Here is an 18958-nt window from a genome sequence, read left to right as displayed (position 1 = left end):
TGGGTGGGTTACAGCGGGAATATTTGGATTTTACTTAATTTGTTTAGTCCTAATTTTGTATACCTTATAATTAATAAGACACTTTATGACAATAGTATATGTGCATGATTTGTAAATATATGCATACTAGAGTACGTTAAAAATATCTTTTTTTTTTTATTAACTTGAGTATTTCTTATATACATTTCAACAAGTGTTATTCCCTTTCCCGGTATCCGGGCAAAAATATCTTTTTTAAAAAGCTTTGATGAGTGAACAGTGTGGAAATGGCTAGTTTAAAGTGGTTGAGATTACAGGAAGCATGTTGAATAGAGAGAGCATGTGCTTGAATGGCACTGTACTCATTCTGGAAGCTCCATATGGCAGTGCGCATTCTTTTACCTTAGTCAGCGTCGTGGCTGTGTTCAGTGGCTGTGGTGTAGACAGAGCGATGTCGTCCGTGTAGAAGTGAAGATCCCCACTACTGTAAAGTTTACACTGAAAGCTCAGGGACAGTTTCCATGTCGTCTACTTCATCTCTCACATCTGTGTGCATTGATATCAGACTTTGTTAACCAGATACCTAGGTATAAAATTTTCTTTGAGCATGTAAAATTGTGCACGTGCAAATCTATTAAAACCCTGAACTTGAGAGGCTTAATACATAGTGACTTAAGATATAAAGTGTGTTCTCCATATTCAAGTGGACGGGATGCCAAGATCCTCTGACTGAAGGCCAAAATCTCCTAATTATTATTTTTTTTTTCTTTTCTTTTTTTTCGGAGCTGGGGACCGAACCCAGGGCCTTGCGCTTCCTAGGCAAGCGCTCTACCACTGAGCTAAATCCCCAACCCAAAATCTCCTAATTATAATGTGAGGATTGTGAGTGGGATATGACACCTGAAGAAACCAGGCGGTAGAAACTTCCCGGGGAAGTCGTGGGTGAATCGGGTCCTCACCCAGTCCCAGCCCCCAGCCCTCAGGATGCGAGTGGAGGTGGAGTAAACGGAGAGGGAGAGTCAGGCTGACAGGCGAGCCCTCAACAGCCGCACTGAGCTGGGACCGGGTGAAGAAGGAGGTTTAGGCACCTACCCCTACAGAGGGAAGCCTGTGTGAGCACTGAGTCAGTGAGGCTGCATCCTCACTGCCAAGCAGAGAGGCCTGAGAGTGCCGCAGGCTCCCTGGGATCTCAAGATGCTAACACCTGTGTTGAGGGCACTTTATGGGCTCTGGTTCTGGAAGGACACGCTCTACTGAAAGAACTCTCAGCCTGGTAAACTGATGGATAGACCTTTCAATCCAGAGCTGTTGGCTTTCAGGGTACAACTACATCCAGCATTTCCTACCTCCAAGGACTGTATAAAGTGGCCGAAGTGTGGCTAGTGGGAGGGAGTGTTGGAATTAATGTAAGCATGGCTTAGTGATCATATGCGATTGTTGCTGTCCTGTATGGCCTAAGGTATATTTGGACGTGTGTGTTTTGTAAGATCAGATGTAACACTGCAGCGAGCTGAGCTGACTCTGTTAGGACAATCATTGATCTTATCCTCCAAATCATCATCTCTAGTGACTCACCTGGTTTAAGGAATTCTGACATAAACAAACTTTTGCTGCTTGGTCCCCAATTTGCTATCTTTAATTCCATTTATTAATTAAACTTTTGTCAATTTTATTCCTATTCTATCATTTACCTAAGTATCAATTTAATATTTTTAATTTTATGGTTAGCTATTTCAAACTTAAAAACATTACAAACAGCATAACGAAGAATGTCCTCTTTACTTAGATTAAACATCACAGACATCTCCATGGCCTCTCCAGTCATGTTCTTCAATCTGGACATAGCCACCTCTCCTGTATTCCTTTGCATTTTTTAGATTACTGTTCCTGGTCGGCACTTTGGACTTATCATAGCTCCATATTTAAAGGGCTGTTCTATTTGTTTCCTTCCACAGCTTGCTTTTTGGTTCATAAATAAACTATCGAGGCTTACTGCGCTAATGCACAGACTCTGAGACTCATCTGTGGTAACACACGGGCTCCCCCGCTGCTTTCCGTTCCCCTTTGGTTCTTTTTTTTTTTTTTTTTGGTTCTTTTTTTCGGAGCTGGGGACCGAACCCAGGGCCTTGCGCTTCCTAGGTAAGCGCTCTACCACTGAGCTAAATCCCCAGCCCCTCCCCTTTGGTTCTTTAAGTTGTTGTCTGGGACGCTGTGACCATTGCTGCAATACACATCTTTATATGTCACCCCTGTGTGCCTGTGCCAGAACTGGACCTGTTGCAATCTGTCAGTCTCTGGTATCCAGTGAATCTGAGTGTACTTTACGGTATAGTTCTCTCCACAACTCTTTTCTACAGAAGTTTCCTCTTCCATGGAAAATCTTGTTATAGATGTCCACTAAAGGCCAGAAATTCTTCTCTAGGTTTTGTTTGTTTGTTTTGCCAAACTGTGATTGTTTATTAACCGACCAGATTATAAAAATACCATGGGCTACACCGTAGTTCATCCGTCTAATAAGCCTGTCTATCTGGTCTTCCCGTTGCCAGCGTCTCCACATTCTACAAAGTGAGTTGTCTTTTTCTTCATTCCACCTCGTGGGAAGATAGTTTGAAGGCCACAGGAAGTTATTTGCTGCCTTGAAGCATTTCCCAACTGTATAGATCTCATGAATTAGATCCTCTATGCAGATGATGCCAAATTTACCAAGGAATTATCTGTCAAGGCAATTTACTTCTTCTCTAGTTTTAACAGAAAGTATAACAAAGATTTATGCCACGTGTTTTTGGTGCACATCTTTAATCCCAGCACCCAGGAGGCAAAGGCAGGCAGAGCTCTGTGAGTTTGAGGCCAGCCTGATCTACATAGTGAGTTACAGGACAGCAGGCTACACAGACAGAAACTCTGTCTCAGGAAAAAAAAATTAACAGAGAAATTATTACAGCAAAGATAACTGAATGATACAGAGGTAGAAGGTACAGGGAGCAGCCACGTGGGATCAAGATAGAAATGACCTTTCCTGGGGTTGGGGATTTAGCTCAGTGGTAGAGTGCTTGCCTAGCAAGCACAAGGCCCTGGGTTCGGTCCCCAGCTCTGAAAAAAAAGAAAAGAAAAAAAAAAAAAAAAAAAAAAAAAAGAAATGACCTTTCCTGGGAATGGGGTGTGTGTGTTTGTGTGTGGTGTGTGTGTGTGTGTGTGTGTGTGTGAGAGAGAGAGAGAGAGAGAGAGAGAGAGAGAGAGAGAGAGAGAGAGAGAGAGGTGTGTGTGTATGTAAGTGTGTGACAGAGGAAGGAGAGGGGTGTAAGTGTGGTACATGTGTGTCACTGTGCATGTGAAAATGAGAGGACAGCTTCCAGGAGTCAATTCTTTTCCTCCACTGTGGAGTCTGAGGATCAAACTCAGGCCGTCAGGCTTACACAGCTACTGTTATACCCTTTGAGCCACTCACCGGCCCCATTTTCAGTCTGATTTTTAATTGGCTTACTTAATTTTCTATTTATAGAATGTGCTCTTTAAAAAAACAAACACGATGGTCAGGTAAGTTCAAAGTGCCTTCCTCCTAGAGCTGAATTGTTTTATATCCAAGTACCTCCAGCATTCCTGAGGCCACCTCCAGCACACAGACAGTTGTATGTGCGAGTCCAGCATGTTGAGCGCTAGGTGGGAGAGCCTGCCGATGTCCTGTGGTAGCAAGGAACTGTGTAGGCTCTCTGCATCTGAGGACATAGCGGACAGTCTAAAAACTGTGGTGGTTATTTTGTTTTGTCTTGTTGGGTTTTTTTGTGTTTTTGTCTTTTGAGATAGGGTTTCTCTGTGTAGCCTGGCTGTCTTAGAACTCTCTCTGTAGACCAGGCTAGCCCCGAACTCACAAGATCTGCCTGCCTCTGCCTCCTAAGTGCCAGGACGAAAGCGGTGCGCCACCACTGCCTGGCGACTGTTCAATTTCTACACAAGTAAAATTAGAAATCAGAAACTGCTGGATTTTGGTAAGCAGGTTGGCAACTAAATGCATTAGTAGGGCAGCAGCTGAACTGCCTGACTATGGTGGTATTGAGGACGTGTGAAAAGCATAGTCACCATTGAAGATGGCCGTACTGGGAGGAAGGAAGTCATCTGAGGGAAGAATGCTTTTCAGGAACCCTAATAGAGCAATTCTACACAGCTCAAGTCAAGACAAAATATCTGATGTAACTTCTCATGCTTGTCCCTAAGCGATGCAGTTTCTGGTAAAGAGCCGAGTGTGAAGACAGCTCACGGTGACCTGCACAGGAAAGTCAGACGCTGCACTGCACGGGCTCCAAAAGACTCCCAGCATCCAGAGTCCAAGGCCTATGCATGCTGTAGCCACAAAGAGTGGTCACCAGTGCCCAGCCCTGGATACTGTTAGGAAGAGAAAAATGTTCATGGGGTACACTGTCTGCCTTAATGGAGAAGTGTGTCTGGAGAGAGATTCCCTTTTCTCTTTGTCACTTTGTGTGTGTGGTGTGTGTGGTGTGTGTGAGTGTGTGTGGTGTGTGTGTGTGTGAGTGTGTGGGGTGTGTGTGTGTGTGTGGTGTGTGTGTATGGTGTGTGTGTGTGTGTGTGTGGTGTGTCTGTCTGTCTGTCTTGTCTGTCAGTCATAGCACATATGTGGAAGTAGAGATAACCTGGTAGGGATGAGATTTAGTCCTCAGACGTAATAATAAGCACCTTTACCCAACTTAGCCACCTCACCAGCCCAGATGCATTTTTCTTTAATAAGATATTGTACAAGAGGTTTTGTGGAAATGGTCTATTAACTGATGAACATGTAATGGCTGAAGGAGGCTTGTGTGTGTGTGTGTGTGTGTGTGTGTGTGTGTGTATGGTGTGTTTGTGTGTGTGGTGTGTCTGTCTGTCTGTCTTGTCTGTCAGTCATAGCACATATGTGGAAGTAGAGATAACCTGGTAGGGATGAGATTTAGTCCTCAGACGTAATAATAAGCACCTTTACCCAACTTAGCCACCTCACCAGCCCAGATGCATTTTTCTTTAATAAGATATTGTACAAGAGGTTTTGTGGAAATGGTCTATTAACTGATGAACATGTAATGGCTGAAGGAGGCTTGTGTGTGTGTGTGTGTGTGTGTGTGTGTGTGTGTGTGTGTTGTGTGTCTGTCTGTGTCTGTGTCTACCTCAGTACAGTTTCAGAACCTAGTTTTGAAAGCCACTGTAGTAGTGACTTAAACACATGGGTGTATGTGTAGCTCTCTGAAGTTAGTGATTATGACCAGGAGTCGAACTGCTTTCTTGTACAGAGGAACCATAAGCACGTGCCACAACACATATGAGCTGCAGTGAGCGTGTGGAAGTCAGAGGATAACTTGTGAGACTCCTACGGTGTGGGTCCTGCAGATGGAGTTCGGGTTCTCAGGCTTGGCAGCAGGTGTCTCCACCCACTGAGTCATCTTCCCATCCATGTCAGTTTTTGTTGATAGGCCATGGTTTTTCTTTTGCCTGCTTTTTATTTTTAATTAACACACAGAGGATCAGACTTTGCTGTAGCATTCTCATGCCTACTCGGTGTGGACTGATCCTTCCCCTCATTCCTCTCCACCTTCCCAGCCCCTCGTCATGTATGTCATGTATGTCATGTAGGTGCCTACACCCCTAGTGTTTTGCTTTCCACCTTAATATGACCTATGTTTTATTGCCTTCCTACCACCCTCCCTCAAACCCTCTTCCCTTGTGTTCATGGACCCTGTCTAGATTCCTGGTCTCTAACCATGCTCACTCCCACATAACTGTTAGGATCACCCTGTGAGAGAACATGTACTATTTGCCTTTCTAAGCCTCATTTACCTTAGTCGAAATATTTTCCATTTCCATTTTCCTGCCAGTTTCATACGTTTGCTTTCTTTACAATTGGATACAATTGCATTGTATGTCTGGACACATTTCACTATCCGTTTGTCTTGATGGACGTCTAGGGTGTTTAGATCTCCTTGCTGTTATGAATTAGAACAGTGACAAATGTGGCCATGCAGTATCTCTGTGGTAGTACGTACAGTCCTTTCGATATGCCAGAGGGGAGAGCCGAGTCAGATGGCAGTTCTAGTTTTAGGTTTGAAAAGCAGCCACACCGATCTTACAGTGGCTGAAACCAGTTTACATTCCCACCAGTGGCAAGAGTCCATTCCCCTATAAACTCTCCAGTGTTGTTTGTTTTCTTGATCGGATAGGCTGGGGGTTGGGGATTTAGCTCAATAGTAGAGCACTTGCCTAGCAAGCCCAAGGCCCTGGGTTCGGTCCCCAGCTCCGGAAAAAAAAAAAAAAAAAAAAAGATAGGATAGGCTGCATTTTGTCCTGCTTTCCTTTCTATTACAGCTGTGCCAGAGTAAATACCTTGGCATTGTCTCTGGACAGTTGAGCATGTTTCTGTAAATACATTCTAGAAATACAGTTGCTCTATAAAGATTACTAATATTTTAGTTTTTTAAAGTAGCTGAGCCAGGTATGGAAGTACACACCTGTGGCAATCCTAGCATCTGGAGAGGGGAGGCAGGAGAATCAAGAGTTCAAGGCCACCTAACACCAACTAGACAAGTTTGTGGCCATCCTGGTGAACTACATAAGACACTGTCTCAAAAAGAAGTTCTTAGTATCTGTCCTGTTGACATTTTGAGCCCAGCACGTCTTTGTTGGTGGGAAGGAGAAAGGAAGAAGCTGAATTGTATAGGATTTTCAGCAGCATCTTTGGCAACACCCGCTGAATTCCAGTTAGCAGAGGTATCCTGGGATCAGGCAAGCCTTTAACAAGTGACCCTTTGGAGAGCACACAACCATACCCAAGGCTCAGGAGTCCTTCTGGAGATCATCTGATCATCATAGCAGGCAATGAGAGTCACTATCTGAAGTATCCACATTATTTGGAATCAGTTAGTTATAGTAGTAAGTAGGCCAAGAATGTGTCTTAGACCTAGATAATCCATGACAAACACTTTAACTATTAAAATAATCCCATCTCTGGTTGGTTAACAGCTCATCTTGTAAAACTGCCTGACACTTAAGTTCAGTCTCCAGAGCCCCACATGGCGGAAGGGGAGAACTGATTCTGACCTTCTCCTGTGAAGATGAACACGTGGACAGATAGACAGATGAATAGTAGTTAGAGTTCCATGTTTCTTTGAGCCAAAGAAACAACAGACAACAAAAGTACAAATCACAGTGTGATAATAATAATCTTATGTAAAGTGCAAATCATAGTATGATAATAATAATCTTATGTAATTTCTGACAGCTAAACTGCTCTATACACTTCTGTGAGTTAGGAGTGAAGGGTTTTACCTGAGTGGTGGTCTGGAACCTTCTGTAATTCTCTTTGTCTGGGTATTAACACTTGTAAATTGCTGGGCATGTGATTGGTGTATTGTTTTGTACACCTATTATTCTTCAATGAGTAGTTCACCTTCTAAAATCCTACCATTCTTATACTGAGAAGGTAGGCAGACAGTTGTTTGTTTGTTTCCTCAAAAACTTAAGTATTAAAACTGAACAGCATATACCAGCTCTCAGACAGACAGGCACACTCAGAACTGGGGAAAACCCAGTGTAGTTTCTCTGCCAGCCACTAGGGCAATGCTTATGCCTCCCTCAGCAACATTTAACAGGTGCTGTTGAAGTAGCTGTTCATGTTAGTTCCTCTTTCCAAGCATCTGAGATGGAGGTGAACACAGCACTTGGATCCCAAGAGTCCAGACAAACAAGGAAGGCTAAGCAGTTAGACTGTACACAAAACAGACGCAGGCCCATAATCCCAGTACTTACAAGGAGGAGGCAGAACCATCAGAAATGCAAGGGCGTTCTCAGCTACGTAATGAACTGAGAGCAGCCTAGTGTCCTGTAAGTCCCTGGCTCAAAATACTCCTCTGCCCCCCCCCACCAAATCATTTAAAGATAAATAAAAATGATCAGAAAAGAAGTAAAGTATATGTGAACTGTCATAAAGAAACCTTTACTTTGTATGGGTATGTTTTAATTTAATTTTTTAAATCTCTAAGTATTACTTTAAAAGAATATGTTCAAGATAAACCCTGACAGATCTGTATAGCATTGATGTAGTAGAGTCATGGCTAAGGGAAGAGCTCAGGAAGAGGTAAAGCTAGAGTTAACTAGATTAAAAACAGGTAAGAATAACCTATGGAGATATGTAAGAGCTCTCCAGGAGCAGTGTCCACAGAATATAGTCAGATACCCCCTTACAGATGTGCACGCGCGCGCGCATACACACACACACACACACACACACACACACACACAAAGTGCCCTGTTGGTATGAAAAATACCAGATCATCGGTGATCTCCTCTGCATCCCAAAGCCTACATCAATGCTTGCTTTCCAGAATGTACTCAAAAGTTTTGTGAGTGTATGTGAAATGTATGAAGAGGCAGTCTAAGGACAGGTGACTAGGAGCTTTTCTGAGGAGCAGTACACAGCCATAAGAGAATTCGAGTATTGAAATAAGACAGTTACTTTTGGCAGCCATAAAAGGTGGATTGAGTTTCTGAAGAGAGAGGAGTAGGCTGGGGGAGTCCGTGTGCATGCTCATGTTCCTTACACGGACGTGTGCTGACAATAGCATTAGCAGAGGCGGTGGGACTGCTGGCAGACTGGACACCAGGGAGTCCAGGCTTCCGTGCAGCCCCGAAAGCTAAGCAAGCGAGGGCCACGACCTCCTGGTGAGTAAGGGATGATGTGGAAAGTCATCTGAACTTTGGGTTGTTATGGTAACACCCGTGTGCACACATCAGAGGGGGCTCTGTCATGCTCCATCCTGTACCGTTGAGATGGATGACCGGCGCCTGCTGTCACTCTGGCTTTTCTGTGGGCGCCGGCTGCTCAGCCCAGCTCTCATGCCTGCCATAGCAAGCTCCTTATTCATGGAGCCCAGTGCAAGCATGGTCTGTGAGGTAAACAGCACATAGTGTTGAGCTGTAGTTGTAAAGCACAGTAAGAGGCACCTTGGGTGACTGCAAGGTTTCTGCCTTGAGTGACCCAGAGCAGCTGCTGAGCAGCGCAGACAAGGAGCAGACCTGTGTGGTGCTGTGTGGTTTGTCCCTGGAAGTCAATGTGTTGGGTGACTATTTTATGACTCAACACAATTCAAGAAGCTGTGATTTTGGTGAGAAGGGGCCAAGCAAGTGCCTTTCCTCTCTGGAAAGCTGCAGTGTGTAGTAGGAAACCGCTCTCTAAGACTCAGTGGGCACTTGGGAAGCTGGAGAAATAATTATGATTAGAGTTAAGATTAAACAAAATACACTACTTGATTTGGAAGGTAGTAACAGCTCTCTAAACCCAACAGACACAAAAGACAGTGGTGTAACACTCTCTCTCTCTCTCTCTCTCTCTCTCTCTCTCTCTCACACACACACACACACACACACACACACACACACACACACACACACACACCTGCTGCAGACCTGTGACTCTAAAGAGCACACAGCTGCCTGAGAGACTGAAGAAGAGAGGAGTGGGAAGAGAAGTTAACACAGAGCACAGGAAGATTTATTTATCCATAGATCCAGGGTGGGGTTGGAGAAACCTCTGAAATGAAGAGCTCCTGGCAACCACTGGCTACTGAGAGGGTGTCTTAAACCAGACATAAGATATTCAATCCCAACTGGTCAGCCCTAAAATATGTACTTATGAGCAATGCTAAACGAACTCAACAAACTGTGTCTGTGTGTCTGTGTGTGTGTGTGTGTGTGTGTGTGTGTGTGTGTGTGTATCAATGATAAAAGGAGTCATTAATTTGACAAGAGTTGAACAGGGAGAAGATATAGTTCAAATGAAAATATAGTATTCATTTATGAAAATGTCAGACAGTAATGTAAATAAAAATAAATTTGACCACTTAAAGCATCAAAGAAAATTATCCATGTAGAGAACACAGCCCAACACCAGTGCAGGCTTGGGATTGATACAGAAGGAAGAGAAGGAGGAAGAAACTGGGGGTGGCGGTGGGGGTGGACTAGTGGGAAAAGAGAAGGGCAAAGAGTCACTTAAAGGCAAACATTCAAAAGCTAAGACAAAACAAAACCAGGCAGAAACGTACAGGATTTTATTGCATTTAGTAAAGAAGTTTGTGCTGGTTGGTTTTGTCAACTTGAACAACCCTACATGCGTGTGGGAAGGGGGATCTTAATAAAGGAAATGCATCCATCAGTTTAGGCTGTAGACAAGTCTCTGAGGCATTTTCTTGGTTAATAATTGAGTTGGGAGGGCGCAGGTCACTGTGAGCAATGCCACTGTGGGCGCTGTTGTATGAGGATACAAGCTGAGCAGGCCGGGCGACCAGACAGTAGGCACTGCTCCTCGTCCTGCGCTTCAGCTCCTACCTCGGGGTCTTGCCCTGAGCTCCCCACTGTACACTGTAAGGTGAAATACGCCCTTTCTTGCTAAGTTGCTTCTGATCATGTTTATCAAAACATGGAAACCTAAGACAGTGTTGAAGGAAAGGTCAGACATTAACTACAAGCCATCCAAGGGAGAGTAAATTCAAACAACAACCTAATAAGGGCCATTGATAAAAAGCAAAATAACCAAGAGTGTGAGTGTAGGGGGCGAAGCAAGGGAGGGTCTTAGAAAGCCGCCAGTGCTGTACAGGCTGGAACACCCACCATGGAGAAGCCAGGAAGGACGGCTCTCATTCAGCCCTGTGACGTAAGATTTTAAAGATCAACTGTAAAGGGGGAACGAGGTCCCATTACTAATACAGCGAGGACCACGTTCCAGGGCGGTGGAGATGGCACCTTTTACAACTTAGCTGGCTCACCTCCTTGGAGTCCTGGGCGAGCAGATGGAACACACACAACACCGTACCACAAACAATTCTGTTTCAACGTAGCTCCTAGAATGAAGCAGTACTGGGGAAATAAAGGAGAAAATTAAAGTAGAATAAAATAATTCACCTATTGCATATATTATAGTAAGTTTGAGGTTATAGATACCATTTAGACTGGCCAAACGGCACATTTTAAATAAGCACAAAAAGGCTGTGCACACCTGCCTCGTCTTCCTGGTTGGTTGGGAGGTGGGCACGGAAATGCTCTGCAGGGAAAGTGTACATAATAGAGATGGTAACTGTAAAAGGAGGTGGGTTCAGACATATTAATTACTATATCAATAAACTGTTCAAAAGAAAGTTTCACATGGCTTTATCTGCAAGACCCAACTAACTCTATGCTGGGTTTGAGACACAGGTAGAGCACAGGGATGTGAAAGGGATGTGCAGACACCACAGCCAGAGGGAGAGGAGGACAGATAGCAAAAGTCCAACTCAAGCCGCATAAACACAAGAGTGTGCTTACAGCGTGACAGGCCGTAGTGCAGTGAGGCTCTCTGCTCACGGGGAACACCTAGTACAAGGAGACTCTCAGTGCCAGCGTCCCTGGAGAGAACAGAAGATACAAAAGCATCCCAAGAAGCACGGGACAGGAACCAGGGTGGCGGAAGCCCGGCACTCCAAGGCAGAGGCAAAGGGATCCTCCAGGTTCCGTTCAAGGCCTGGGCCAGCCAGGGCTACACATTGAGACTTCAACTCAAAAGAACAGAGTGAGTGACAGAAACGTTCTAATACTCACAGTACAAGTCTGGTATATCTCCTGCCCAACCCTGAAGTCGGTCGTCCTCCGCCTTTGAGAGAAGTGATACTAAGGAATCAGCTCCGCTCAGTGTTAGGGCTGCTCTCATGCTCTCGTGTTTGTGCCTCCTCCCCCTTTTAAGAGGAAAGGTATCAGTAGTTCACATTGATATTCCTTACTGAAATTTATAATTACACAGGTTTTCTTGCTTTTTAGATTCATCTCTTTTGTGCTAACATTCTAAGTTTTAATTGTCAGGTCCAAAGGAAACTCCCAATTCCCCAAATTTCAAAAGACAGTCCAAATAATCAAAGAATGAATTCAGCCTAGACCGGGGAAGGCTTTCTCATGGTTAGATAAAAGCCAGCATTTCTCAAAAATTTGTGGATCTGATCTCTATTTCCCACACCTCTGGGCAGAAGAGACAGTCGACTCTCCTGTTAACACACACCTGCGGCCCTGTCAGCATATCCGGCATATCAGCTGTCAAGGTCCCTTCAGCTGCACTCTAGTGCCCATCAGCCCATCGAGCCCTCGAGAGCTTCCAGCCTCTGGCTCTTCTCTCTCATCAAAATGTTCTTTCTTTCATGAACAGTAAGGCATGGAGTGTTCACGTCATCAGTTTATATACTAATGATACTGACTGAATTAGTGCACTCATCAAAGCCCCCAGCTTCAAGTGACGAACAACGTGACTATTGGAGAAAAGTTGGAGGCATGTTTTGTTCTGCCCGTAGGTTGTTTCTATGTGTGTCTGTGTGCGCGTGCACACATGTGCATGTGTGTGTATTCATTTCTTCATTTGTTTCTTTTTCCGTCTACTTTTAGGGTAATTACTTTCATTCTGCTTAGTCTTTGGCTCTGTGGGGTTATTGTTTGTTTTGTTTTTTTAGCTTTTTGCTGTTACTGAGAATTGAACCTAGGACTGATACTGTTCTGCAGGTACTCTGATAACTATGGTAAATGCGACCCTGGTTTTGATTTTTTTTATAAACAGTTTTCAGATTCAAGATGACAATTAGTGCGGTTTTATTTTATAAATAAAGAAAAGTATTAGGCTTCTAGTTATGGTGTTTTATTAGGAAAATGTTATTCAATAAATATTTTTTCTAGGATGGATGAGGAATTGCTCTTATAAATATGTATATAATCGCTTTATTATTTTTCCCTGTGTTCCACCTAGAAACACATGTTCCAGCATGAGCTAAAAAGCACACCATGTGTGCACAGCCTCTAGACACTATGTCTGGAATGCTATACTGATAAGCTCGAACGACCAACAAAGCCTTGACTAAAGCCCTAACTGCACACCTGGCTTACCCAGGACTCCAGCACATGGACGGTTGCTCCTCTGTCTTCCTAAAGATATAGCAACCATAAGTGTTATGTCTTGTATACCTTAATCTTGATAATTTAATAAACCTCTAGCAGGTGTGGTCGGTCACACCCTGGCAGAGGCCAGGGAACAGGGGCAAGAGTGAGCCACTGACTGAAACAAGCAGAGGAGTTACTCCTCCTTGAAGTCTGCCTTTCTCTACCTTAAATAACTATGTTCTGTCATAAAAGCCTGCTGGGGGAATGGCTAGTGCGGGTCCCTGTGAGAGGCTGATGTTGTGATCTCTCTTTTCAGAGGCCGATAAAATACCAGTGATGCGTGGACAGTGGTTTATCGATGGCACTTGGCAACCTCTGGAGGAAGAAGAGAGTAACTTAATTGAGCAAGAACATCTCAGTTGTTTTAGGGGTCAGCAGATGCAAGAGAATTTTGATATTGAAATGTCCAAATCCATCGATGGAAAAGACGGTAAGATGACCAGTCAATGCGTTTGGTGTGTTCTGTGAACGTAAGTAATGATACAGCTGGTGACTGTGGCTAACAGTAGCTCGGGGGGGGGGGGGGGGGGTCAGAGCATCAAATACGATGCTGTCTAGCACTCGCCCGTGCACGCTAGGCAAGTGTCCACCCTCAGATACTCTAGAACTTGTTCTTTAAAAACACTTTACTATTCTAGAATTTAAAACTGCTATGAATTTCTGGATTACTTTACTCAGTATATATGTTTTGTTGCTCAATACTAGCACAGTTTACCATATAGGTACAAATTGTTCATATTAAGCTGGTAGTCATTTGGGACGAGAGTTATCACTGAAAGTAGACTTACAAAGCAACCCTTGCTGTCATAGAAGGGAGCAGTTTTATTAGTAACTAATCCGTTCCTGAATTTTAAAAGCCGGAATTGCTTATGTTATCTTTTAGTTATCTCTGGAAGATAAATACAAGTTTCTAGTCTGAAACAAGTATGCTCCTTAGTTACTCACTCAGACGTGAATGTGTGTCAGCCTTAAGAATGTTGCAGAATAGCCGAGATTGCCGTGTTTTCAGTATGTGTCTGAATCTTGACTAACCTCAGAATCTGTGCTAAAGTTAAAACTCCTTCTGTCATTCCGTTTGCTGCAGGCAGTGGGATCAACTACTCTGGTGAGTACCTTGCACAGGCCACTCAGGCTGCGGATGCTCCGTGTTTTCATCCGTGCTTGCCTTGTATTCGGGAGGCTTTCGGCAAGCCCTGCCAAACATAGTGAATTAAAGTATCACTTAAGAGACCATTTCCCTACCCCATCAAACCCCTCTGAAGCCAGGAAGCCTGCCCAGGACTGACCTAGTCATTCATAGGATGCGGCTCCTCGCTGTCCACAAGCCTTGGCCCTGTTTCTTCTCTTCTGCTCATTTTTCCCTCTCTACTCCTGTTTTTTGTTGTCCGCCATCTGTCTGAACCTACATATAGATACATACATCGGTCACAAGGAAAGAAGTATAACTCTGCCTTGGTCTTTGTCTCCTCAGTTAAGATGACTAACTGAGGAGGCTTGTGATTGCCACACAAGTCACTAGTGAAATCCACCACTTTTGTGACCCTTTTGTAGTTTGCAGGCACCATGCTCTGAGTTTTAAACACATTATCTCAGTTTCTTGATCTGTACATTCAAGCATTTCCTTATTTTGCTGTCAGATTTAGGCTAGAGCTGTGGCCGCAGGTAATACTTAATAACTAGAGAAATAACACCTCACCCTTGTGCAACAAAAAAATGGAAATGTATCTGTGATTTGAGGTAAGGAATGGTCTCTCTCCACTACTAGACCCTACTTCACAGTATCTGAAGGACAGAACTTGCGTCATAAGACAATTTCATTGCCACTAGACAAAGCACAATTGGGATTTTTTTTTCTCAAGTCTTCTCCCTCAAGAGTGACAATTCACAGGGGCTGGGGATTTAGCTCAGTGGTAGAGCGCTTACCTAGGAAGCGCAAGGCCCTGGGTTCGGTCCCCAGCTCCGAAAAAAAAGAACCAAAAAAAAAAAAAAAAAAGAGTGACAATTCACACAGCAAACATAGTTTTGTCAACCGTGATCAGTACTGATAGTGCATGAAAGCTCGCAGGAAAAATAGCATGCACATGGAAGGGGGTTGTTCCCGCGCTCACACTGTCCTCCGCATGTACGCACTCAGCGGGTCTGTGCGTCTCCACACCGCCGGCTTACGGTCATAGTCACAACAAAACTCACTTTCCTGTGAGCGCTATACTTCTGCTCTCCCTAAATATTAATGTCACAAATACTGAAGTCTTCTGTAGACTGCCCAAACTGACCATGCCTAAGAACACAGTTTATTTGTCTGAGTAAGGTTTCATAGGTTTCTCTCTGTGTCTCTCTGTCTGTCCGTATCTCTCTGTCTCTCTCTTACCCTCTCTCCCTCACTCTGTGTGTGTGTGTGTGTGTGTGTGTGTGTGTGTGTGTGTGTTCGTGAGAGACATTGTGTAATGTGTTCAAAGGATCTATGTGGAGTAGTAAAAATTAGTTAGAAATAACATGTTTAGGCAGACAAGGTGGTGCCAGCCTCAGTGCCTGTCTGGTAGTCTGCATAACAAGTGTCTGGGCAATTAGAATGGGGGAGGGGGGACTATGACACTGTCACTTTTAGAATGTGATTCCCTGAGGTTCATTAGAAGAAATTTTTACTTTTGCTATTGATCTTTTTATTTATTTATTTATTTTCTTTTTTGAGACAGGGTCTCACGTAGTCACATGTGGCCTAGAACTTTCCATGTAATTGAGATGACCTTTAACCTTTACCTCCCAACTGCTAAGATTACAAGCACGCACCATCACTCTTAGTTTAAAATAAAAATTTTAGCTGTGTGTGGCAAAGGTAAAGATTTATACTGTTAGTTCAATTCATCGTGAATATGATTTTCAGTCCTTTATGTGTTATTTGGTATTATGATAAATATATACTCAGAGGTTAAGATGTGACACTTTGAAAATCTGGGGAAATTTTGTAGTGTATTTAAAAATTACAGAAACACCATGTACCCTCTAGAAAGCCACCATTTAGGGGAAAATACCTCAAATTTAAAATACTTAACAAAAAAGTATACTCCTTTAGACTGTTTTGGCTTTCTACACTTCTGAAGTTTTCTGTTTTATTCTTCTTGGGTTGAAAACACCCTTCTCACCTAAATCTTTTCATGTGCGATGACCAAGCCTCACTCATCTTTTGTCAGGATTATCAGTGCCTCAAGCTGTGCGGGGCACGTGTATGGGAGACATATGAAGGTGTCTCTCTCCCCTGGAGTTCTCAGGGTCTTAAAGGACAGCCCACAGGGAGGCACTGATGTGAGCTGCCATGTGGGTGCCGGGATCCAAACCCGGGTCCTTGGCAAGTGCAGTAAGCACTGAGCCTTCTCTGCAGCCCCACGGCTAGGGAGAGCTTCTCTAACACGGTGACTAATCTGAGCCATCTATGCACCTGAGATGGCTAAACTAAATAAAATTATACCTTCAAGTAAGAAGTCCTGCAAGCACATTTATTACTGGATTACAGTTTAAAAAGCTGGCCTAAATGCATTAATACTGTGTATCACTGTCCACGAAATGCACAACCTCGATTCCATAGTAGAAGATCCTAGGACAAACTGAAACTGAGGGCTCTTCCAGCAAATAACAAAGAGGATGCCTGTTCTGCCCAGACTTGGTCACAAGCAGGAGCAGACTGTGGAGACCTGGCGGCCAGACATAATCTGGATGGGATCCTGGGACAGAGAAACTGTTCGTGGAAAAATGGAGACCTCTGAGTGAATCTCATGGATGGTGCTGGGTGCCGGTGTCAGTCGCCACCCTGTGACGGCTGCACTGCAGCGACACTGTGCTAGCTCAAAAGGAAGCCAATAGAAATTAAGACGAATTACTGAAAATGTTCAGTTAACACAAAAACCAAACCAAGCAAATGGGAACAGAACAAGAAAAATCAGGTGGGAACAGGCGGGAACCAAAAGTATGCATGACATGTGCACCCATGTCAGCAACTGTGGTCGAAGGCAGAGGCTGGCCAACCTGATAAGGGTGTGGACCTGCTTATATTCCAGATTCAGGTCATGCCAAGCGCATGCCTGACCTGCGTAAGATCCAGGTTTAACCTCCAGCATCAAATAATTAGCCACACAGAAGCCCTGGGTCAAAAGTTAAAGAGTGAGGAGTGCAGATGCTACAGGTATCACAGAGGCTGTGACATCTGCAGCTGCTGGGCAGTCAGTAAGAACAATGAGGTACCAGGTTGATCCCAGTATTCAAGGGCAGAGGTAGCCAGCCTCTCTGAGTTTGAAGATAGCCTGGACTACATAGCACGGCAGCCAGGGCCTACTTGAAAATAACAACAACAACAACAACAACAATAATGAGGCGGAGGTGCTCTGACCATTACCCAGCTTTCTCTTCTATCTTCGGTGGCTGACGATCCCCAGCTTCTAGTTTGGAACTAGGATTTCATGATTATCAGTAGAATCTACCTGAAGTCTAAGAAAGAGCGCTGGAGTTTTGATGCAGTCAGCAAGGTTGAGGTAGGCAAGGCCACTGCTCTCCCTGAGAGTAAGGATTGCCCAGGGCAGCGCTTGGCACCATGGGACTTTTCTAAACTAGACTCTGACTGCTTGGAAAGGGACTCAGCAAGAGATATGTGAGGCAGCCTACGGAAGCCCCTACCTAAAAAAGAAGAGATCCTAGTTTTCCAGACAGTCAGTGTTCACAGAGGGAAAAGGTATTGCACGTTTCTCTAATGGGAATTATCAGCCCGCCCACTTTGTGGGTAAACCTACTGTATTCAGAATTACATGGTGATTAAAGTTTCTTTGCAAGATTAATAAGGAAATGATTCTAAGTAATTTACATTTCAGTATTTTCTGATTACTGAACAAGACTTCACTATGTAAACATTTAATTAAATGTTATCAGCTTATAAACTAGCATCTTGAGTTGTATGAATGCATGCATACCATTGAGATAGTACATAGGAACTACTAACCTATGTGTCTAACAGAAGACAAAGTAAATAGATCGTTCTAGAAATTAGATCTTTTTTGCCAGGGAGTGATTCCCCAGCTGGTAGTTTGCAAAGCATTTTCTTCTGCAAAGGGAAGTAACAGCATAACTCTGTGTTTGGGGTTAAAAGAGTTACGCTCCCTAGCGAATGATTTTCAAGTGGAAATAAGTTGTAAAGGTAAAGAACCACCATTTCATTTTATGGAAAGGTTTTAAACAAGAACAAGTTTCGGCTGGGAGTAAAAGGCTGTGTAACGGGGTGCTTATCTTCTTAGAGGCGTGCTAATGTTTTTGAAAGGTGAGAATTCATTTTGTGTCTTGACCAGCTTTCTGAGAGTGCTCACATGATTTTATATCAGGTGGCCCGTGTGTGTCCCGGGAGCTCGAGTTGGTAAATGTGGGATTTGGTTCAGGTAGTAAATCACCAAGTTTGTGTCTGTCTGCCCCCTTAGCTATGTCGTAGCTTTTTCCTAGTGTATTTGGTGTACTTGTTTGCTGGCCTGAGCGTACCTCTGCTCCTGAATGACTGACCAGAAAGCCTGTGAAAGAACGAGGCAGGAAGAAGCCTGTTTCCATGTTCTTTTCCACTGTGTCAGAAGGCATTTAATAAATAGTGCTGCTGTCACCCAGCTTTTAGTCCTAGTTTATAGTCCTACAGCTATCTAATTGTATTGTAGATGTACTAATTAGTGTGTAGGTTTAGTTTTGAATGCCTTGTAAGAATTTTACAAAAACCTTTATTGCACAAATCTTTGCATATACTTCAACTGTATATACAACAGAAATAAAAGGTTTTTTATTTGGGCAGCATTTAACCTATGAATGTCAAGTTTATGTAGAACAGAGTGAGGCTGAAAATTGAATATGTTAGAATATAAATTTTAATTAAATTATAAACATCTGGTGATTTGTTAACTAAATAGTAAACTAAGTTATAAGATTCTGTTTCAAGTGTACTAAAATAATTACTTACTTAAATATAAGGAATGTTATCAGTAACATAACT

The 18958-nt window shown here is 43.6% G+C and overlaps 1 protein-coding gene across 9 annotated transcripts in view; it reads left to right on the top strand.

Annotated features, from left to right (window-relative positions):
- Positions 1-18958, top strand: part of Ddhd1 (DDHD domain containing 1) — a 66556-nt gene that overhangs the window by 16493 nt on the left and 31105 nt on the right. For 5 of the 9 annotated variants that reach the window (XM_006251774.5, XM_006251772.5, XM_039093255.2 and 2 more), the window contains exons 2-3: positions 13211-13384; positions 14039-14059. In XM_006251774.5, the coding sequence (XP_006251836.1) occupies positions 13211-13384; positions 14039-14059 (195 nt within the window). The remainder of the gene's footprint in view (positions 1-13210; positions 13385-14038; positions 14060-18958) is intronic. The other 4 variants (XM_006251773.5, XM_063274205.1, XM_006251770.5 and 1 more) reach the window with 1 other exon arrangement.

The sequence above is a fragment of the Rattus norvegicus genome, chromosome 15 (genome assembly GCF_036323735.1).
Source record: "Rattus norvegicus strain BN/NHsdMcwi chromosome 15, GRCr8, whole genome shotgun sequence".
Classification (NCBI taxonomy): domain Eukaryota; kingdom Metazoa; phylum Chordata; class Mammalia; order Rodentia; family Muridae; genus Rattus; species Rattus norvegicus.
This window is presented reverse-complemented; position numbering and strand designations above follow the sequence as displayed.